The sequence below is a fragment of the Phascolarctos cinereus genome, unplaced genomic scaffold, assembly GCF_003287225.1.
Source record: "Phascolarctos cinereus isolate Bilbo 61053 unplaced genomic scaffold, phaCin_HiC Scaffold_726;HRSCAF=1367, whole genome shotgun sequence".
In the NCBI taxonomy this organism is placed as follows: domain Eukaryota; kingdom Metazoa; phylum Chordata; class Mammalia; order Diprotodontia; family Phascolarctidae; genus Phascolarctos; species Phascolarctos cinereus.
The window spans coordinates 48,173,117-48,197,192 of record NW_027556098.1 but is presented as its reverse complement, the minus strand read 5'-3'; the positions used below and the strand labels follow the sequence as shown (position 1 = coordinate 48,197,192).

Genomic DNA, 24,076 nt, shown 5'->3' with positions numbered 1-24,076 from the left:
TTTTCCAGATTTCCCAACAAGTTTTTAACAAATAATGAATTCTTATCCTAAAAATTTTAAACTTTACATTTGTCAAACACAAAATTACTATAATTATGTAGTGCTGTGTATTTTATGTCTACTCTGTTCCCCTGATCAACCTATTTCTTTTTTTTAATTATAATTATTTTTATTGGAAAACAAATATACAGCTTGGAATGGATTTGGGGCAAATTGTGCCTTAAGCAGATTTTTTTTAAAATAAGTGGCTAAACAAGTTTAAAAAGCAAGTAACAATAGAAAAAAATATTTTCTGGTACAGGACCAGCAGTATAAATAAATAGCATACGAGTACCTGGACAATACACCTGTTTTGCAATAGTGCAATTTTAAGTATGTATTGTTGACTGTCCATAGTCCATGGAGAGTTACAACTCCACACTTCAGCAACATGCTGACAGCTCCTAAAGAAAACTATTTCTTTAAAAAAAAGGCATAACCCAGATGTTCCCTCATTTGACCAACTCCATCCGAGTTCAGATGTGCAGAAGGGATTAGACATAATCCTGAGTAAGCCACATGCAACATATTTTACTTGATCAATTTTCCAAAATAAAGTTTTTGGACAATGACAGTAGATAAGGGGAAGAAAAACATGGAGAAATGAAGTCCTAATTACTATACATGCCTATCTTTTTGACAGTAGAGAGAAAAACCTTTTATATTTAAGTTACAAACAAAGGCAAATAAACAATTTTTGTACAAGAAATTTAACACTTGGGGCAGCTAGGTGGTGCAGTGAATAGAGGTCCAGCCTTGGAGTCAGGAGGTCAAATTTGGCCTCAGACACCTGACACTTACTAGTTGTATGACCCTGGGCAAGTCACTTAACTATGATTACCTCACCAAAAAAGGAAAAAAAGAAGAAATTTAACACATTCTGTACAATGTTTCCATTTTGCTGTCATAATTTGTACACTCTTCATGCTTTACTTGACCATCACCATTAATATCTGCTTCCCTGATCATTTCTTCAAAAATGTTACCTTCTCTCCAAGATTTGTCTTCACATGGCGAAGTTCTGCTGCACTAATATAATCATTGCCATCCTTGTCAAACACACAGAATGTTCCTCTAATTTCTTCTTCACTGTCTGTGTCTTCCATTTTTCTTGTAATCATAGTCAGGAATTCTGGAAAGTCAATTGTGCCATTGCTATCAGCATCTACTTCATTAATTATATGCTGTAATTCAGCTTCTTTGGTGTTTTGCCCAAGTGACTTCATTACAGTTCCCAGTTCCTTTGTTGTTATAGTACCATCTCCATCCTTGTCAAATAGCTAAAAGACTTCTTTGAATCTGCAATCTGCTCTTTGGTCAAAGGCTCAGCCATGCTGTTAGCATTACTAGTGCCCAAGTTCCTATCAAACAACCTCTACATTTGGTAGCTGCACTTGGACTAATTTTGATCTACCTATTTCTTAGCCAGTACCAGAGAGTTTTAATAATTACTGCTGTATAACGTAGTTGAAGATCTGGTGTTGCTAAACCTCTTTCCTTTACATTTTTTCATTATTTTCATTTGTTATTTTTTTGTTATTTTATTATTTTTTTTCAGTAAAATATATTTTGATGATTTAATTGAGATGGCATTGAATATTTAAATAGATTAGCTAGATAAAATTGTCATTTTTACTATATTGGTTTTGCCTACTCACAAACAATTAATATTTCTCTATTTATTTAAATCTGACTTTATTTGTATATAGAGAATTTCATAATTATGTTCTTATAGTTTCTGGGTCTGTTTTAGCAGGTATGTTTCTCAGGTATTTTACACTGTGTACATTTATTTTAAATGAGCTAACTGTTACTATCTCTTCTTGCAGGGTTTTGTTGGTGATGTATGAAAAAGCTAATGATTTTTGTGGGTTTATTTTATATTCTACTACTTTGCTAAAATTATTGTTTCAACTAATCTTTAGTTGAATTTTTAGGATTTTCCAAATATGTCATTATATCATCTGCAAAATGAGGTAGTTTATTACCTCATTTCCCATTCTGATTCCTTTAATTTCTTTTTCTTTTCTTATTGCTATTACTACTATTTCTAAAACAATATTGAACAATATTGATGACACAGTGTAGTTTCCCTGTTTATCATCTTTTAATTAAATCTATTTTTACCTTTAACTTTGTCTGAGATCATGATTGCTACCCCTGTTTTTTTTTTTACATCAGTTGAAGCATGATAAATTCTGCTCCAGCCCCTTTATTTTAACTCTGTGAGTATCTCTTGTTTTTAACTGTTTCTTATAAACAATATGGTGTTAGATTTTAATTTTTGATCCATTCTGCTATCCATTTACGTTTTATGGATAAGTTCATCCCATTCACATTCAAAGTTATATTTATTAGTTGTATATTTCCTTTCATCCTATTTTTCTTCACTATTTATCCTTATTGCCCTATTGACTCTATGCATCTAATTTACTTCTATCCACTACTTTGCCCTTCTATTCCTTAATCTACCCAGCCCTCTAAGAGTCCCTCCTTTATTCTCTCCCTCCACCCCCATAAGTCCCTCCTTTATACTATCCTCTCACCCTCCTATTTATTTATAAATTTAGAAGACTTTTGTGTCCATATAGATGTATATGTTATTCCTTTTTTAACCTAGTTATGATGTAAGATTCCAGCACTACTAGCCCTCCATTCCAACCTGCTTCCACTGTGACAATTCTTCCATTCTTACCTCATTTGTATAATTACTCTATTTTACCTCTCCTTACCCAATTTTATTTTTTAGAATCATCCCATCACACTCAACTCAACTGCAAGCCTTTTATCAATGTATGATCTTTCAAACTACTCAAATAATAATAATAATAATTTTAAGAGTACACATAACATTTTCCCATATAAGAAGCAAACAATGCTATTGAGTCCCTTATAATTGGTCTTTAATGTTTACTGTATGTTTCTCCTTGATCTTATATGTCAAATTTTCTATTGAGTTCTGGTCTTTTTGTCACAAATACCTGAAAGTCTTTCAGTTTATTAAATGTCCATTTTTCTCCATTCAGGATTATATTCAGTTTTGCTGGGAAAGTTATTTTTGGTCACAACCCCAGCTTTTTCGCTCTTTGAAATATAATTTTCCAAGCCCTATCGTCTTTTAATTTAGAAGCTGCTAGTTCTTGTGGTATTCTGACTGCTGCTCTGCAGTATTTAAATTTTTTTTCTTGTTGCTTGTAATATTTTCTCCTTAACCTGGGAACTTCAAAACTTGGCTATAATATTCCTGTAAGTTTTCATCTTGGGATCTCTTTCAGGTGATGATCAATGGATTTTTAAAATTTTAATATTACTCTCTCATTCTAGTACATTAGGTCGATTTTCCTTAATGATAGTTTTAGGTAGTTGCCTCTTAACATTTAAAGGAAAATTCCACTTATACCTATGTTCTCAAGTGTTTTTAATAGGAATAAGTCCTGTATTTTGTCAAAAGTTTTCTTTTTCTGCATCTATTGAGATAACCATAAAATTTCTATTGGCTTTGTTACTGATATGGTCAATTATGTTGTTAACTTTCCTAATATTGAACCAGCCCTGTATTCCTGGTATGAATCCTATCTGGTCATACTGAATGATCTTTGTGATACAATGATATAATCTCCTTCCTAGTATTTTATTTAAAATTTTTGCATCAATATTCATTAGGAAAATTGGTCTGTAGTTTTCTTTTTCTGTTTTCACTCTTCTCAGTTTAGGTATGGACAGCATATTTGTGTTGTAAAAGGAACTTGGTAGGACTCCTTCTTTGCCTATTTTCCAAATAGTTTATATAGTATTGGAATTACTTTAAATGTTTGGGGCAGGTAAGTGGTGCAATGAACAGAGTGCTGACCCTGGAGTTAAGAGGACTTGAATTCAAATCTGGCCTCAAACACTGTCTAGCTCTGTGACCCTGGGCAAGTAACTTGATACTGTTTGCCTCAGTTTCCTCATCCATAAAAAGAGCTGGAGTAGGAAATGGTAAACCATGCCAGTATCTCTGCCAAGAAAACACCAAATGACTCATGGAGAGTCAGACATGACTGAAACAACTCCCTAACAATAACAACAAGTGTTTGGTAATGAATACATCTGGTCGTGGGGATTTTTTTCTTAGGGAGCTCAGAGATGGCTTGTTCAATTTATTTTTCTAAGATGGGGTTATTTAAGTATTCTATTTCCTCTCCTGTTAATCTGGGCAATTTATGGTTTTTTTTCCCCTTAAATATTCATTCATTTCACTTAGATTGTCAGATTTATTGGTATATAATTGGGCAAAAAAACCTCCTAATAATCACATTAATTTTCTCTTCATTGAGGATGAACTCCTTTTCTAGAGTACCTACGCTGTTTAAATGACCTTTAAAGACAACTCTGATCTTGGAAATGTGAGAAGTTTGGCATAGGTAGCATTGGAGGAGGAGCATAGTATAGATAAAAGAAAAACAAAGAGAAAGATAGCAAAAAAGACAACAAGCAATGTGATGCCCTCATGAAAGCACTACCAAAAATGAAAAAGAACAACAACTAGACATTTTTGCCTTTTGCCTTTGGAAGGACTGAATCCAAGATCTTAAGGATTTGGCCCATCTGGTGGGTGGTGCCAAATCCTTCCAGTTCACAGTTGGCTTCCCAATTTCAAATTGTGACAATGAACAGGATCAATAATAGGAGCATCACAGCCATGGTAGAGATCAGGGGCTCTTAACTTGGGGTCTGTGAACTTAAAAAAAAACTTAATAACTATTTCAATATAATTGGTTTCCTTTGAAATCCTATGTATTTTATTTTATGCATTTCAATGCATTTTCCTGAGAAGCCTTCACCAGATTGCCAAAGGGGCGATGAGAAAAACAAAAAGGTTAAGATGATGCTTCCAGCACAGTCACTGATCCTCATTACCGGTTACGGGAATTTGAAATGAAGGTCATTACTCTTTTGCATACAGCCTATATTGGTGCCTGAGTTTATACTAAAATTTGTCCTGTCAGGAAAGACGTCCCCTTCTTTGGAAGTGCCATTGGAGGAAGTAAGATACTAAATCTTTGCCCTTTTCAAGGCTTCACCTGACAGACTTTCTCCTTCTGACTGGGTAATTATCCAGACATAGTTTCACCTCCTCCACATTAGAAAGCAAGGCACTGCCCCATAGTTCCACTCCTTCCTCCCCTAGCCGTCAAGAGGGAAACTATTATTATAATCCCAATGAAATTTTTAACAGCTTTCAAACATTAGCCAAATTTATAACCCAATAATATCTTAATTTTTCTAAGTGTTAATGTTATCAAGTTTCACAACATAAACACAATTTAAAACATAAACAAATTTGTTAACAGTCAGATGACATCAATTTAGTTGAATATCTCTTCAAGAAATTCATTCAAATAAATGAGTTAATATGAGACTATATGACAATCTAGTTCCTAGACAGATTTTGACCAAATCAAATCTCAATTTATAATCACCATTGGTAACGCTTGAATCTCAATTTTCCTAGACTTAGCATTCTATCCTCTGTGCCACCTGATCAAATAATGCTTGATAACAATTAAATCTTCAACAAACACACTCTTCTGCACAGTAATCCACCTATATAGCCAATGGAGAGCCACAGAACTTGCTAAGTTAACAATGAGATTTTACCTGCTGTACTGAAGGAAGTAATTATCTCTTTTAAAATGCATCCAATTGAATATCTGGCAGGCTTATAACATTCTGGACAACAAATTATAATTTTACAATATTTGATTAAGAATTTACGATAATATATTGGCTTTACCCTCTTATACCCTATTAAACTGTCAACAGGGTTTTAACAATTTGATTACAATCTTCATTTAACTCCTTAGTTCATAATCGAATAGTATACCTGATACAATATCTTTTTAATGTAACTAAAAACATAATACTACCAATCAGATATCCAACTGAATGAGAATTAAATAATTTCGTTAGTTTTTGACACTATAGTAATCACATATATAGAGCATTCTTGATCCAATTACATTTTACACATAAATCCAATGATGAAATCTCTAAATATACTGTCCTGATGTCAAATATTGGGTGAAAACATTAAAAAAATTTTCTCATGCCATCCTGGGAAAAACATTTCTCATGCCACCTTGGGCAGTGCTTGTAAAAATACTTTTTTAGCACTTTTATAAAGTCTAACATGAAATAAATTAGAAGACTTATTGTCTTTCTGGGTGGTCTTGTTTCCCCTAATGCCCTTCTTGTACCAATTAGTGCAGAATACAATACCATTAGATCTCTGGCAGGGATTGATGAACAAAATCAAGGCTGATAATTTCTGCATCAAGTGGTTTGAGTGGATCTAACCCTAATTACTGCCTAGTACATTGACATCTTTTAATTTTTTTTAGGGGGAGGTGGGTAGGGAAGCACCTCGAGAAAGAAATTCAGTGCTTATTTCAAATCTATTTATCTCCTATTTCTTATTTTTCCTTAAAACAAATTTCTACAGAATGTTTCCTCAACACTCTCTTAGATATTTTAGCATTTATAAAAGCATTCAAAACACAATTTGGAAATTCTCAGTAGACAAATTACATTTTAGTCTCTTATTAGTCTCTAATTGGTTTATGATGCCATAAATTCCCTGCAGACTCAGATTCCCTGTAGACTCCTTCTTATCTGTGTTTCTTTCTACTTTTTAACTTGGCCAGAGTCAGGAGGCAGAGAGAGACTATCATTCTTGAGACTTAGAAAAAAAAAATCCTCAGCTTAGATCTTGGTTAAAGAAAAATTTCAGACACTACACACAAAGAAATAGTGATAGACAGGACTGATGGACTTCTGTGGAGTGTCCTCCATGAGTCCCAACTAGGACAATAAATATAGGAGTCATCTCTGGTGTTAGTTTGAGTTAGTTTTTAGTTCTACCAAAGTAGAAGTCTCTGCTTCTCCTTTATGGGCTGAATTTTACTTCTCCTTGTCAGGAAAGGTATCTTTTTAGTCTGGAGAAGTTAAGAAGATCTTTTACTGGTCCAGTTTCCAATTAAGACAGTTGGGTGGCTAACAGAGACACATTGTCTGAGAATGCCTTTCCAAGGTTTTAATAGTTTTAGGATTCCTTCCTCAAGGGGCCATGAGTAGTCTAGTCATAGGCCTGGTCCTCAGTTTACCTTCAATAAGGGTTGAAGAATCCCTACCAGAATCCCTACAGTTCATGTTATTCACACTGGTAACCAGTTTTAGTGCCAAAACAGGTGGTCAGATAATGGCGAAGGAAAAGATTCTTTGAGGCTTTTTTGCTGTAAGTGTATCCTTCCTGGGAGGACTCAGGTTTTTCCTATTGACCTCTGTTTTTCTGCATCTGGATTCACAGTATCACACTCCCTCAGCATAGATCCAGCTCTCAATAGGTTCAGTCCTTTTGTCTGTGGTCCCAGTTTGTAAGCTAATAGAGGACAGTATTAGAGCCAAACCTGGAGACTATTTCTCTTCTTAAATGAATTAAAGCAGACCTGCACAGCTTGGCAATGGGTTCCGGCTGCAGATAGGGTAGACCAGAGACAGACTGATGATGGTGGGCTGCAGTGGGCCACATGACAAACAGGAGAGTACACAATGGTGACCCTACATTTTTCACGGGCCACCAGAAATCCCTTAGCAGGTTGTAAGTGGTCCTTGGGCTGTATGTTGTGTAGGCCTGAATTAAATGGACGTTGTCATATAGCAAATACTAAACACCAATGATGAAACTTACAAATAAACATTAAGAAAAGACAAGTATGTTGCTACTCCCAGTTTGGCCACAAGATGTTGCCAGAGACCAGACTACTGGGACTTAAAGCTTATTTACTCTATGTTTTAACGATCCCCCAATCCAACTAGGAAGACAAGACTTTCCCAACTTTTCATAGGCTCTGAAGAGCATTAGTTGGTACACACTCTCTGATCCCCTTCTCTCCCCCAACCTCAATCTAGGGTCTTTCTTGAGAAAAAAAAATATTCAAGGGCTTGTCCCTTGAGGATTTTCCCAGGCTTTATATTGCCAATTATCATTAAAATTATCAAAGTAAACACAGACAGCATCCCAAGACAGACATACACAGACAAAAGTTGTAACTTTTCCCCAATGGAATGGCTACCTTCTAGCTTGGAATTAAAAATTGTGAAATTTGAAGTTGAGAGGAGAACCACATCTCCATTTACAATTCTCCAGGAGAAGTTCCCCACCCCTTCCAGGTGGCAAAATCTCACTGAGGAGCACATAGAAATGGGGGGTTCCCCAAGAGGACAAGCCTCTCTCTGCCAATCTTGGACAAACCCCACTAAATTGTGGCAAATAAAATTAATGAAATAAACCGAGGTACAGAGCTCTGAACAAAATCAGTTTATTAACAGGGACATGGATAACTTAACCAAATAGGTCAGACTGGCAACTTCAGTAAAACTAGTGACCCCAATGACAAAGAGGGGAGCCTCTTTATTGACACTCAACAAAGAAGGGGTATAGGTGGGCTTGGAGAAAAAGTGATAGGTTGTAGGGTAGGAGCAGGATTATGGCAATTGGTTATACTAAGAAAGGTGGGCTGGCATTCATATGAGGCTAACCACTGCCCCTCTCTATCAATTAAGGGATGTAAATTGTTTTATGGGACTCATCCTTTAATCTTTCCTAGGGGATGAAAACTACCAGACTTGCTGTCTCTTTGAAACAGATAAAAACTCCCATAATTACACAAGGACAGGCAAAGGGAGACAATATATCTTTTGGGGATGGCACCAAGTTAACTTGTGGAGCTTAAAGCTAACAGATGTCCTTGAAGTATCCCAGAGGCTACCAGCATGAGAGATAACACCTTTTCTTTTAATTATAACTTTTAACTAATTCAAGGGGAAAGCAAAATTTCTGAACTCAACTCAAGGACATAGACAGGTAACTTTAAGAATCAAAATAGTAATACTTTAATTTTATTCAAAAACCATTATGGAAATTCAGGCTTTAAGTATGTTTTGGAAATAAGTTTTAAGGCTTTATATTTAAGGATTAATTGGACTGATCATTAGATAATGGACTACCAGTAGAAGATATAGAGTTTCCATTCCTGGAACTCTTCTGGAAATGAATCAAAATCTGGTTTAGAAATTTTAGATTCAGTCATTCATTTGTTCTTTGGGAATGGACTACAGGAGAACAGCATGATATACCAGATGGAGTGGTGGAGTCACAAGGTCTTAGATTTAAGCTGGAAGGAACCTTAAATGTCATCTAGTCCTACCTGTCTCATTATACAGCTGAGAAAACTGAGGCCTAAAGAGATTAAATAACTTGCCCAAGTTTACATAGGTAGGGAGTAACAAAGCTAGGATTTGAACCTGAATCAATGACTCCATAGTCAGTACTCTTTCCATCATACTACAAATAAGGGAGATCTGTATTCAGATCCTGCCTCCAACATTTACAAGCTATTTAATTATGTGAAAAACATTTAATCAGGAGTGGGGAGGTAGAGCCAGGATGGCAGAGAAAAGGCAGGGACTCCACCTGAGCTTTCCCCCAAACCCCTTTGAAAAACTTTAAATAATGCCCCAAAGCAAATTCTGGAGCAGCAAAACCCACAAAAGGATGGGGCAAAACAATTTTACAGCTCACAACAACTTAGAAAGTCAGCAGGAAAGGTTTGTTGCATTGAGGTAAGAGTGGAGGGCAGTCTGGAGCAGCAGGCCCCCCAGCCAACCAGAAGTAGGCTTTGGGGATGACTGAATCAGTAGAATCAGTGGCGGTTTCTGGACCTATCAGCCCACAGATGGTAGGGTGTTCAGACAACTGGCCAGAAGGAGATTACAGGAATCCCTTTGCTGGTACCAGAGGCAGGACTCTATTGTATTGGCCATAATTTATTCTGGGTCATAATCCTAGGTCTCAGTCCCAGAGCTTATAGTCACATGGAGCTGGGACCGTGGTCACTGCTCCAGGGGAGAAAAGAATGCTTGTGGTCACTCAAAGGCCAGGAGAGTAGTAAGCAAACCTCTTTCTAGATCATACCTCCTTGAAAGAACCAAAAACTTACAGGTCCCCAGAATTATCTCTGAAAACAGTTGCACAAAATACCTGAAACTTGGGACACTGCCCACTCCACTTGAGAAGCAGAGCCCCACTTTAGCATAGAGCTAAAAGTCAACAAATAGGCTAGAAAATGAGCAAACAACAACAACAAAAGAGGCTGACCATAGAAAGTTACTATAGTGATAGGGAAGATCAAAACACAAACTCAGAAGAAGACAACAAAGTAAAAAATGCTACATCAAAAGCTTCAAAGAAAAATATGAATTGGCCTCAGGCCATGGAAGAGCTCAAAAAGGATTTTAAAAATCAAGTAAGAGAGGCAGAGCAAAAATTGGGAAAAGAGTTGAGAAAGAGTCAATAGCTTGCTAAAGGAGGCACACCAAAAAATACAGAAGAAAATAACACCTTAAAATCCAGTACAGGACAAATGGTAAAAGAGGCATAAAAATCCAATGAAGAGAAAAATGCCTTGAAAAGTAGAATTGGCCAAATGGAAAAGGAGGTACAAAAGTTCACTGAAGAAAATAATTCCTTAAAATTAGAATTTGGCAAATGGAAGCTAATGACTTTATGATATAAAGAAATAATAAAACAAAACCAAAAGAATGAAAACATAGAAAATACGAAATATTTCATTAGAAAAACAACCAACCAGGAAAACAGATTCAGCAGAGATAACTTAAGAATTATTAGACTACCTGAAATCCATTACCAAAAAAAAAGAGCCTAGATATCATCTTTCAAGAAATTATTAAGGAAAGCTGCCCTGATATTCTAGAACCAGAGGGTAAAACAGAAATGGAAAAAAATCCTCTAATTACTTCTTTAAAGAGATCTCAAAATGAAAACTCCCAAGAATATTATAGCCAAACTCCAGAACTCCTAGGTTAAGTAGAAAATATTGCAAGCAGCCAGAAAGAAGCAATTCTAATATTAAGGAACTATAATCGGGATAACATAAGATTTAGCAGTTTCTACATTAAAGGATGGGAGGGCTTGGAATATGATATTCCAAAAGGCAAAAGAGCTAGGATTACAGCTAAGAATCACCTACCCAGCAAAACTAAGTATAATCCTTTAGGTGGAAAAAATTCACTGAAATAGAGACTTTCAGGCATTCCTGATGAAAGACCAGAGATGAATAAAACATTTGACTTTCAGATACAAGACTCAAGAGAAGCATAAAAAGGTAAACAGGAAAGAGAAATCATAAGGGATTCAATAAGGTTAACTGTTTACATTCCTACATGGGAAAAGGATACTTGTAACTCCTAAAAACTTTCTTATTATTAGGGCAGTTAGAAGGACTACACCTAGAGGGTACAGGTGAGTTGAATATGATAGAATTATTATCTAAAAAAAATAAAATTAAAGGTTGATAAAGAGGAATGCACTGGGAGAAAGGGAAAGGGAGAAGTCAAATGGGATAAATTATCTGGCATAAAAGAGGTGCAAAAGAGTGGAGGGGAAGATAGGGGTGTGGTGGGGGGAGGAAGCACTGAACCTTGCTTTCATCAGAATTGGCTCAAAGATGGAATGGATATAGAAATCTATCTTACCATAAAGGACAGTAGAAGGGAAAGGGGATAAAAGAAGGCGGGTGGGGGGTGGGGAGCTGATAGAAGGGAGGGCAAATTGGAGGAGGTAAAAGTCAGAAGCAAAACACATTTGAGAATGGACAGGGTGGAGTGGCTTCCATCACCTCTAAGGGCAAATATAAAATCCTCTGTTAGGCATTTAAAGATTTTCCTTTCATATTTCCAGTCTTCCACACCTTATTGATTTTTTTTTTGTATAAATAAAATCAACGTAGCCAAGATTAGAAAGAAAGCAGAAAATTGGGGGGAAAATTTTCATAGACAATCTCTAAGAGAGTATACAATTGTGATGGAATCCTGCTGTGATACAAGATATGATGAGCTGGTTGACTTAGAAAAACATGGAAAGACTTGGACCTATGAAGGAAGATGCTATCCAACCCCAGAGAAAGAACTGACAAATAGAAATAAGAACGGTAGGGTCTTACATATGTGTATACATGTATGTATATATATGTATGTGTATGTTTACAGATATGTATGCATATGTGTGTGTATGTATATATACATATATATATGCACACACATGTATTTTCACATTTATCTGTGGTCTTCTCTAGGGGGAGGGGAGGAGGTAGAAAAAAAAAATAAAAAGTACACAGGAGAGAGCAAAAGAAAACCTAGAAGGAAGCACAGAAAAGCTGGGTTGCTTTGAAAACGACATATAGGATTTATTACATAGGTTTTCATGAAATGGAAATTTATTGTTTTATATTGAATCCTCTCTTACGTTCTGCTGTTTATATGGAAATGTTCTTTTTTTTCTTGTTTTGTATTTAAGTTTAAAATGAATAATTATTTTTATAATTAATTTATTTTTTGTTTTTAACATTTACTTCCATAAGATTTTGAGTTTTGAATTTTCTCCCCCACTTCTCCTCCCTCCTCCCCAAGAAGGTGTGCAATTTGATATAAGATCTACTTATACATGAAATGAATGAAAATTTTAAAAAAGTATACTTCTCTCTAAACCTTACAGCTAGCAAGTTTCCTGATTCATACAGTATAATAAATTCTAGGAGGGACACATTTCACTTAAAATGAGACCAGAATAAATTCAATTTCACCTAGATCTATTTTCCAAACGATATCATACAGAATCTCAATTAATAATTTCAATTATTTAGCATTATATTTTATACAAGGGCTATTTATTCCAAGCATTTCATATTATGGATTTCACTATTTCCAGCTAATCTACTGCCAAAGATTTTAAAGGTGACAGTAATCTACCCCAATTATACTTAGGAACACATTGCTTATCAAATTTCTCCCTAAGCCTCTATAACTTTCTTTATTGGCTTATATATCAAGTTGCAAATTTTACATTACTACTATATCTTTCAATCTTTCTACTTAATGTCAAACTTGTCAAATCCTCTTAACATACTTAAAACCTTCTCTTCAATTTTTTTTATACAACTTCTTTTGGTTTGAAAACCCAAACCTCCTTATATCTCTTCCATATTTTCCATCAAGCCTTTATTATTTTTCTTTCCAAGTCTTCCAGACCCATTACTCACACTACCCAACTTTCCTTTACATTTCAACCATATCCCAAACTGTATTCATTCTACTGAATATTTCCTTCATGATAGCACATAGTGTTGTTATACTTTCCCAAGGTAAATAGTTAATTTCAACCCAGCTGATTTTCTTCATTAATTTACCTATCACAATATATAACCTGTTGTTTGATTAGCTATAATTCAGGTGTTCTCTCAGTGATCAAAAGAACTCTACTGTATTGCCTATTCTAGTCCCAGAAGAACTTGCGGGACAAACCTGCTTTTAAACAGAAAACCATTAAGATGCTTTTAATAATTACAAAAACTTTAAGGAGATTTGTAGTGGCTATATGTCCTGTTGAAATACAAGAGTGGAGTTCTGGCTTCTTCCAAACCCCATTAACAGCTTTAAAAAGGTTTGGCTGCCCTATTAACAATAGACATCTGTCACATGGCCTACAGAGATCAACTCAAAGCAGTTTTCCAAATTAAAAAGTGCGTCTTTTCTGCTTACTTACTCTTTACTTTTCAGAATTTGGAGAGAGTGAATGAACTCTATAATTCATAAGTCAAGAGAGTTGTATTTTTCAATTCTTACCTAAATTACATATACAAAGCTTTCACAATGGTAATATACATTTTAAACATATATTGCTAAAATTCTAAAATGATTGCATTTAAGGTCACTATAGAGAAATCTTGATCAAAGTATGTCTTAAAGGACAAAAACTTATTTTTGCAGTTTTGAACACATTGCCCTAATGTCAAAAATTGGGTGGGCAAAGATAGTTCCCCAGATTTAAATGGAATGTAATCTACAAACTTTAGTTTGGGGATCCAATTAAACCTGGAGTAATTACTCACCTCTAAAATTGATGATGGGAACACCTAGAGAAAGGCTAGGGCTGGGATCTTGCAGTGTGACCTTTCTCTAATTCCCACCCCTCCTTTCCTTTTTCCTGTCTCAATAGATACACTATACTAACCAGGATATCACTTACAGAAATGCATTTAACAAATTGGTAAACTAAAGGGGTCTAGCCTAACATATAATTTAGTACTTCTGCATAGTTAAAAACTCAGTTCGTTATGCAGTTGCAAAAGCAAGTGTCCTATGAAATACATACCAAAGCAAGAGTTCACTATTTATCTCTAAATCTGGCTGCAGAATCCCTTCTCTGTTTCCTCATTGGCTGAGTACTCCAGAGAGTATAACCTTTTGGCACGCCTATTACACATTTGCTTCTTGACATGGCCTCCCTCCTTCTACATACATTGCATGTTCAGAAAATAGTGTCTTAGCCCTGTGGGGAGGTGGAGAAGTTAGTATTCATGAGCCTATTAAGCATGCACACTCTAAGCAAAGCCTAACTAACCTTTGTCCTACTTACTGACTTCTAATAGCAAGTTACTTTTCTAGCAGTTGTTTCAATTTTATGGAAATAAACATTTTTGTTATATCTCTCAAGTAATTACATATTCACTTCTAGGATCGATCATAAACTTCTCAATTTGATTTTTAAAGCCCTTTACAACCTGACTCCAGTCTACCTTTCCAACCTCATTTACATGTCATTCCTCTTCACTCACTTTGCCGTGAGTGAAATTACCAATTACAAACTGGCTTGTTTGCCCTGCCTCATACAGGATGCTCCATCTCCATGTCTTTGCACAAACTGCCTCCCATTCTTGAACTTTGTGTGGGACAAGTGAAAATTTCTCATGTGAGATGTAAGCTATGCTCTAAAAATGTAGTAAGGCTTCAGCATGAGCTGAGCCTGTTTCACTTTCATTTTGGGGGAAGGGGGTTGTGCACCAGCTGCCCACCCCCTCCCTTGTTTTGTAACCATCCTCTCTGTTGGTTTGTGCCTTAACTTTACCAAATAAGGCAATCCTCTAGCTCCTAAGCTAGTTTTGAGTAAAATGTATCTCTTGGGTTCTAAATATGGAATGTAAGGTCTCATGCCTCAGCCAATGAGGATGAAGAGATTGAGACAAACAGGTGGGGAGGGGGGCTTTTTGGAGTGGTTTGTCTAATACCATATATGCTGCTTGCTGTTGTTTCTGCTTCTCCTCTCTACACCAGTCTGCCCTGGGTAGGAGACGCCCAACTCTGGCACGAGACTTGCTAGAATAAAACTTCTGTTTTCTACCTGGAGATACCTCTGAGTTTTTATTTGGGTAAGTGGTCCCTATTCCACTCAACTTCACCTCATTTCCTCCTTTTAGAATCCCTATCCTCTTTTAAGAGATCTAGGTGGTGCAGTGGATAGAGAACTGGGCTTGAAATCAGAAACATTCATCTTCATGAATTCAAAGCAGCTTCAGACACTTGTCCAGGGTCAAGTCACTTAACCCTGCTGTTCCTCCACTATAAAATGAGCTGGAGAAGGAAATGGCAAACCACTTTAGTATCTTTGCCAAGAGAACCCCAGGGCACGGAGTCAGACTCTACTGAAATGACTGACCATCACTAAAATGCTTCTTTTACAGGTCGTCTTCAAAAATGACCTCCTACATTTCTCTCATGCAACCTTTCTGTTCTCCGCATCCCCTCTCCTCCAACAATGCTAGTTTCTCCATTATCTCATATTTTGTATATATTTTTTGTCTGCTTATATGTGTACGTATTGTTTCTGCTCGTCGAGTGTAAGCTTCTTGAATGCAGCAACCATTCCTTATTTGTTTTTTAACCCTTACTGTTGTGTGCTACAGCTACCCAAAAATAACACTCAGAGATTTTCTAGGTATAAAGTGAAAGATTTATTACATTCTTGCGAGAAGCGGGCGTCTGCTTTGTCAGGCAGTCCGAGTGAAGCGAGGAAAGGCACAAAGGCCAGAACAAAGGTTATATAGTCCTAACAGAGATACCCACCCACCACTGGTCTTAAATTCCCATTGGACAGGAATTTCAGCTTTACAGTCTAAAACACGAAAATCTACCCCAGAAACAAGGAATCTCATTATAACACTACCAATCCTAGCTATTATATCCTTTTTTAGCATTAGCCATTACCTAATGCTGATGTAACAGTACAAATCATGTGTTTTCTAGGAACCTGAAACTTAGGCCTGTTCAGGCTAGTGTAACCAACCTTGAGTTTGTAACAGTCTACAAAATTGCTACACTCAGTCCATCTGAGAGATCTCACAGTTTACATTGTTTCACTCATTGTCTAGCACATTGATTGCTTGATTGATAACAAGTTAGAGATGGTTTCTGTGTTTTTCAATTCATTGAGATACATATAAAATTACTTAAGTAGCATTCAACAATAGTAATAGTAATAATGGTAACAAGTAATAATAGCTAGAATTTTAAATGTCAGAAGTTGAACTCAGATCTTTGTGATTTTAAGCCTGCCTACTATACCACCTAGTTGCCTTAAATGTTTATTTAAAAGTTAACAGGTCACATTTATTTGTCCTTTAGAACACATACACTATTTGATAATGTATATAATTTGACTCATATTTTTATACACACACAAGATGATTTAAAGGTAGCCCAAACTACATTCATCTCTCTGTGTATGAAGCCATAAAATTTCTATGGTATTAAGAAAGTCACGGATAAACTGAAATTGGAAGGAACCTTGTGCATAATTTAAAGAGTTACAAAGTGACTTGAGCACAGGCTTAAACTGCTCCTGAGCGCGCAGTCTGAGACGGGCGGGGCGGGGCTGGGGGAGGGCAGGGGGAGCCAGGCTTAGTGCAGCAGCAGCTATTTGAAACATTGGGAGCCACCTGAGGCCAGGGGTCTTCCTGAGTGCTCGCATCACACACTAGAGGGCGCCCCTCTTAACCAAGTCCCCATCGGTTCCTCGAGCCTCTTTCCTCTCTACACCCGGAAGAGAGCGAAGAAAGGCGGGGCTGCCTCGACTGCCCGCCCCCCCATTTCCGGAGCCAGGGCTTCTCTCGTTGCTGTGACGACGGGGGAAGCGCGCGCCCCGGTCTTCCAGCTCTGCGCCTGGCCCCGCTGGACCCGGCCGAGGCTCCCTCCGCGGCGGGGAGAGCAGGAGCGCGCAGAGAGCGCGCACGACCGCTTCGTGGAAGGGCCAGAGGCTGTAGAGGCACGCCATGAAGAAGGGGAAGAGAAGGAGGAAGGGTAGTGGAGTCTGTCCCGTGACCCGAGATGCTGTCACGTGACTCCATGGCTGCTGGGAAGGAGAAGACGAGGGAGTAAGGAGGGGAGGCTGCAGGAGTAGGAAGTGGCCCCGGGTGCTTCTGCGGCCTAACTATGGGGACTGTACTGGACATCAAGATCAAAAGAGCCAATAAAGTGTATTACGCCGGGGTGAGTGGGGGCTCATCCCCAGGGCCGGAAGGCTTTGGGGGGGAGGTGTGGGAAGTCACGCTCGGGCTGCACACCCGTGACCGGTTTGGTACCAGAGGAGTGCTGAATTGACTACCGTGGACCATCCCTGCGTTGTGGCAGCGTAGTTGGCATGGGAGGCCTGCCTGGGTGTTAATTTGTCGAGAAATCTATCCCTAGTTTGGGAGAGAATAACGATTCTCAAGTAGTCTTGCTGTTTTTCAGTTATGTCAGTCGTGTCCGACTTATCGTGACCCCATTTGGGGGGGTCTTCTTTTCCAGTGGTTTGCCGTTTTCTACTCCAGTTTATTTTACAGATGAGGAAACAGGGTTAAATGATTTGCCCAGGGTCACACAGCCAGCTAGTGTCTGAGGCCAGATTTGAACTCCCGACTCCAGGTCCAACACCCTACCCACTGCGCCACCTAGCGGCCTTCTGAAGTGTTGTAGGCTGGAGCTAACCAGGAAGGGAGCAGGTATCAGTACTGAAGCAAATACATAAAAATTCATGGTGATGTTTTGCAGTTTCCATGTTTGAGGAGCAGAAAACTTAATTGGAAACCAGTGGGAAGTCTTACCTCGAAAAGCAGAAATATTCATCTGGTTAGTTGTAATTTAGGATAGGTTCTTAACACTATTCATAAAGGAAAGTAGCAGTGTCTGCTGTTGACTAACACAATAGAGAAAAATCCCTTTAAATGCTAAATTCTAAAAAAATGGAAAGTATACGTTTCCATAGTAGGAGTCTTTTGGTGCCTTCCCACCCATTTTATGAAATATGTTTCAGTTGAAATACTCAAGTAGATAGAAGTTAGGTTCAGCTACTGATAACCATGGTGTTGATTAAAATTGAAATGACTACAATTAGTCATTGTAGCTGTGAAACTAATTATTAGATTTTAAAACTGAAGCTGCTATGTTGAGATGCCCTTGAATCTATCTGTGATATTTCACGAGGGGTGGACTCTGTAGTCAAGGACATAAAGAAAAGCTAAATGTCAAGAGAGTAGTAAAACATAATAACTGAATAACATTAGCTATAACTCTTTGAGATTGGCTGAAAGAAACATACTTTCTTGCTACCACAGAATTCTGGGTTGTGAGTTTAACTGAATATGTAAGATCTAATGTTTTCATGCAGAATAAAGGAATATGAATTAAAATAACAAAATTATTTTTCAGTCACTCTTATCAAGGGTAAAACTCTTAAGTGAGGTGAGCCTTATAATTTGCCATTTCTGAAAAGTGTTGTGATTTTAGGTATGCTGAGAAATTCATTTTGAATCAGCTGTCTATGGTTAAAGAGCTACAAAAACACTCGAAAATGTCTCGACTTTGAGCACCTAAAATAACCTAACCTGTACTGTGGGTGATATTTCTTAAAAAATAGTAGCATTAGAAAATCTCTGCAAAGACACCACAAAATTGTGGTGTCCATTGACTCTGCATCATTTAAACTGGCCTACACTGCTTCTGATGATTATTATCTATGTGAACTTGGGCAAATTGCTTAACCTTTGTTGCCTTCAAATTCCTCATCTGTAAAATGTGGCTGTTGGAGTAGTTGGACCTGAGGTCCCTTCCAGCTTAAGGTCTTATGATTCCATGTACTCATAGAAAACATTCCATCGCTGTACCTTTCTCCAAGCTAACTCCTGTGTGTAGAGTTCACTTCATTCTTTCTTCAGACTCATAACTCTCCTAAGCTTCTTTCAAAGCTCACCACAAATGCCACCTCCTCCATTTGACCTTTTCTTATTTCCTCCCAGCTGCTAGTACCTTCCTCAATTACTTTTTCTCTATTTTGTATATATTTTTTATTTACTTCACACACCCACACCCACACACATGCACTGCTTCCCAAGGTGCCCTTTTCCCAATAGCTTCTTGAAGGCAAAGACTGTTACATATTTTGTCTTTTGTATCTCCAGTACCTAGTGCCGTAGTCTGGCACATAGCAAGTGTTTAATAAGTTGCTCGTTGATGGATTGATTAATTCAAAGCAATGATAAATAACACAGCCTCTAAGCTGACATCAACTCACGAATTACCTCTTATTTCTCATCCTCTTGCCACTAAGATCAGTTATTTCATCTAATCTCCATCCCTGTCTTGGCCATATAGAATGGACTGCATGAAAAACTTTGTCAAGTTTAAATACGGCATTCTACTTATCCACCATTCCATTTATCCTGTCAGAACAGGAAATGAAGTTGGGTGGCATGATCTATCCTTGATGAAGCTATGCTGATTTTTAATGATCTCTCTTTTCTGAGTGCTCACAAATAATCCCTTTAGTAATATATTGTGAAAAAATTTTTTTTTCTGGAATGGAAGTTAAGCTCAGGGTCTTATAGTTTGTGGATTCACCCTCCTACATTTTTTTTGAAAATTGAAACAATTTTCGCTTATCAAATCTAGACCTGTGACGTGACTGTCTTGAGTCTTCCAGGATCTTTTATAAATCATTAACACAGTAGCTCAGCAATCACACCTACCATTTGTTTCAGCATCCTGGGATTTAGTTTGTCCAGATCTGGTGACTGACTGTCTTACCATCACAGAACAAAGATAATTAGCCCAGCATCCTAAGTAATCATTGTAGAGAGTCGTTCACAGCAAATAGACATCCACAATAGAGACAAAGCTTAGTGCAAAGCATCACTATTCAGGCTGCATTGCTATCTATAGGTCTAAATAACTTGAAGAACACATGACAAACCCAAAATCACATCAGTGTATCATTTCAGAACCAAAGCAAATATGTATAGTAGCAAGCATAAATAAAGCAGTTATCTATCAGTAGGCCTACAAAATAGCAAAATCTGCTATTACATATACATAGCTAATAGTAAATCTAAACAATTAACAAATGAATCCATCTATAATACAGGCATAATACCAATACCAAGGATGGGGAAACTGTAGTCTTGAGGCCCCATGTGGTCCTCTAGGTCCTTGGGTGCAGCCTTTTGACTGAGTCCAAGTTTTACAGAACAAATACTTTTATTAAGGGGACTCTATCTGTCCCTATACCTGTATTGGTTGAATGTGTGTATGATTACAGTCTTTATCAGCAGCATTATGGTCTTGTTTACCTAGCTTTATTGGTAGAGCAGCTAGGTTAGCTAGCAGTGGTATTATGTTCTGAAGTGTGTATCTGTACAGTAGGAGACTTTGGCCAAATTACTATGTGTAAATGGTGTTCCTTCTGGGTTCTGTCCTCTACCATCATTTGAACTTGGTTTGGGGGTGCAGTACAGAGAATCCTTTTCACTTGAAATGTCTACTTCTAAACCATTGCCTGAGCCAGGCAGTCTTTGACTAGCAGTCTCTATCTTTTAGTCTGTTGAGATCAGTGTCAGTCAGGCTAAACTTGCCCAACAGGGAGTCCCAGTAACTCAGCAGTTGGCAGCAAGGGATTGCTGTGAATTGTCTTTATAGAACCCTTACCAGTTTTAGGAATGATTTTACTTTTATATATAACTTTTATTTTATTTTTGGTTAACAAGCATTTATTTTCCCTCCTCATGTACCCCTACTAAACAAATAGAAAAACAAATCCTTTGTGATAAATATACATAGTCAAGCAAAACAAATTTCTGCATTGACCATGTCCAAAACTATGTCTCATTCTGAATCTTGAGTTTATCAGGTAATTCCCTTTATCAGGAGGTGGGTGGCATGCTTCATTCAAAGTTTTTTCTCTTTACAATGTTGTTGTTGCTGTATAAATTGTTCTTGGGTTCTGCTCCAGTTCATATGTCTTCCTAGATTTCTCTGAAACCCTAACCCTAAATGCACACTGCATTGGTATTTATACAAAAACAAAATTTTAGTTTTATATATTTAAAATTATCCATTTTATCTCCTGTGAACCTCCTTCTGTCTTCTAATTTACTTTTTTCCTGTTTTTTAGGTAGTTGGGGTTAAGTGACTTGCCCAGGGTCACACAGCTAATAAATGGCGAGTGTTTGGTCTAAGGCTGCATTTGAACTCAGGTGCTCCTGACTTCAGGGCTGGTGCTGTATCCACTGCGCCACCTGGCTGCCCCTCTAATTTCCGTATGATGTCACCCTTCACGTTTAAATCATGTACCTGTTTGGAGCTTGTGTTGGTGTGTGGTGTGAGGTGTTCGGTCTGTACCTCCTTTCTGCCAAGACTGTTTTCCGGCCAAGTCTGTTCTTTACACTCTGCCGCTTAGTTGCTTCATTTGATCAAAAGCTCCTTTAAGTTCCTCAGTATTTCTACCTTTGAAGGTTTCTCTTGTCTCCTGCCTTTGTGTTTCAAATGCAAGAGAAAAGAATTGTTTTTAAACATTTTGATTTATTATTTGTTTATTTTTGGCATTCTTTTCTTTTTAAATTATGAGTTTCCATTTCTCTCCCTTTTCCCTACCGCTCCCCTATCCGCTAAGAAGGCAAGCAATATGATATTAATTATACATGTGAAATCATGCAAAACATTTCCATGTTAGACATATTTTTTAAAAAACAAGAAAAATAAAGTAAGGAAATTATACTTTAATTTATATTCACCAGTTGTCTCTCTGAAGAGAGAGAGAGCTCATTTTTCTCATAATGAGTCCTTTGGAATTATCTTGGATCATTGTATTGATCAGACTAGCTAAGTTTTTCATAGTTGATTATCACTGCAACATTTTTGTTACTGTGCACAATGATCTACTAGTTCTTTTTACTTTACTTTGCATCATTTCAAATAGGACTTGCCATGTTTTTCTGAAACCACCCCCCTCATCATTTCTTATAACACAGTAGTAGTCCATCACAATCATGTGCCACAGCTTGTTCAGCCATCCCCTAATCAAGCATTCCCTTGATTTCCCGTTCTTTGCTACCACAAAAAGAGCTGCTATAAGTATTTTTGTACACATAGGTCCCTTTCCATTTTCTTTGATCTCTTTGGGATAAAGACCTACTAGTGGGGTGGTAATAGAACTAGTACCTGGGTCCAAGGGTACACAGAGTTATATAGCCCTTTGGGTATAGTTTCAAATTGTTCTCCAGAATGGTTAGCAACAGTTTAGGAGCGTACTTATTTTTCCTTATCCCCTCTAGCAGTTGTCATTTCTGATAGGAGTGAAGTGATACCTCAGAATTGTTTTAATTTGTATTTCTCTAATCCATAGTGTCTGACTCCAACCTTTTGTTGACTCTGTCACTCCAACATGTGAATTGAGATGTTATTTTAAAATTGTTTGGAGGGGCATGTTGGGAAGAGTTCAGCTAGGTAGCTGCCCCTAATTTGCCATCTTGGCTCTGTCCCGAGAAGAGTCTTTTGATTTATTTCTTATTATCTCATTGAATCATTGAGTTCCTTTTGATTGATTTTTTCAGGCTGTCACCTAAGTGAATAAGTTGTCTGGTTTTTGCTCTAAGCCATTCTCTTTCCAAATATACTAATTTTATTTTTTATCTCGTTTCAGCTATTCCTTCATTTTTTCAGTCCACTCTTAGAGTTCTTGTGACCAGTCATTCTGTTTTCTGAGATTCTACCTGTGATTATTTCAGAGTTATTTCCTCTCACATTCTTTCTTGGAATTCTCTTAACCCCTGTCTTTCTTTATTACAGTAGGAGTGAGCTGTTTACTCTTATCTGCCGCTTAGTTTTTGGATTATGATTTTGTGCCATGGCCCCTCCTGTATGGCAGTCCTGTCTTTCACTACAGTTCTAGAATGGAAAAATGAAAAAAAATTGAACCAACCAGGACTAAGTTCTGCCTGTGCTAGTGTCTGGAAGCCACTGCCCGGTAGTCTGGGGGTGGGAAACTAACTGCCTTTGGCCACAAAATGATTGCCCTACTCTGCGACTGCTGTTTTTCCCATGGGCAGGCATGTGAACATGAATCATGATCCTTCAAAAATAAAGGCAAACTGAGACTGACTTTCAGGAGAGATAGGAACCAAATTAAACGTGTTAACAGGACCAGTGACACTAAAACCATTCACACCCAGCATTCTGTATACTCTCAGGAGTCTCGAAGATGTTAGGCAGAAGAGGCTTAATAGGGGAAACAACCTTGTTAAGAGGCTGGTAATCTGTTGTGAGATACTAGTCATTGTTCTCTCTTTCTAGCCCGGCCGTATAGGAGAGTTGAATGGGGATACTGTGGGGATAATAATACCTTTGTGTGATAAATCCTTAATTACTGGTGCGGTCCCTTTGGCTCCTGTCTAAGTTTGTACTGAGGAGTGTTAGAAACTCTTTCAGGGAGGAAGAGCTAGACTAGTTGCTGGTGAATGTAGCCAGCTATTAGTGTGAGGGCTTTGGATTTGTCCTAAGACTGAAACTGACACGCATAACATCCTTGCCTTTAATGGGAGAAGGGAGACGATTATCAGGCATGACAACCTATGCTTGGGGAACCAGGAGGGAGACCCACTTCTAAATTTGCTGTAGTGCATTTACCCATGATAGTGTGGCCACCTAGTCCCTGCTTTGGTTTGGGTATCCCCATGATGAATTTCAGGATTCCCTGGAATAAGAATGACCTGTACTCCCATATTCAGGAGGGCCGTGCACTGTTGCTAGTTCATAGGTGACTAGTTGACAGGGCTGT

General features: G+C 37.6%; 1 protein-coding gene and 1 pseudogene across 1 annotated transcript in view; one reads left to right on the top strand and one right to left on the bottom strand.

Moving 5' to 3' along the window:
• Positions 1 to 881: 881 nt before the first annotated feature.
• LOC110214830 (calmodulin pseudogene) lies at positions 882 to 1,372 on the bottom strand (annotated as a pseudogene).
• A 15,796-nt stretch (positions 1,373 to 17,168) lies between these two features.
• The window catches only part of VPS26C (VPS26 endosomal protein sorting factor C), a 48,251-nt gene continuing 41,343 nt past the window's right edge, over positions 17,169 to 24,076 (top strand). Inside the window, exon 1 of the mRNA XM_020995936.2 lies at positions 17,169 to 17,478. Coding sequence (XP_020851595.1) covers positions 17,422 to 17,478 — 57 coding nt within the window. The 5' untranslated portion in view covers positions 17,169 to 17,421. The remainder of the gene's footprint in view (positions 17,479 to 24,076) is intronic.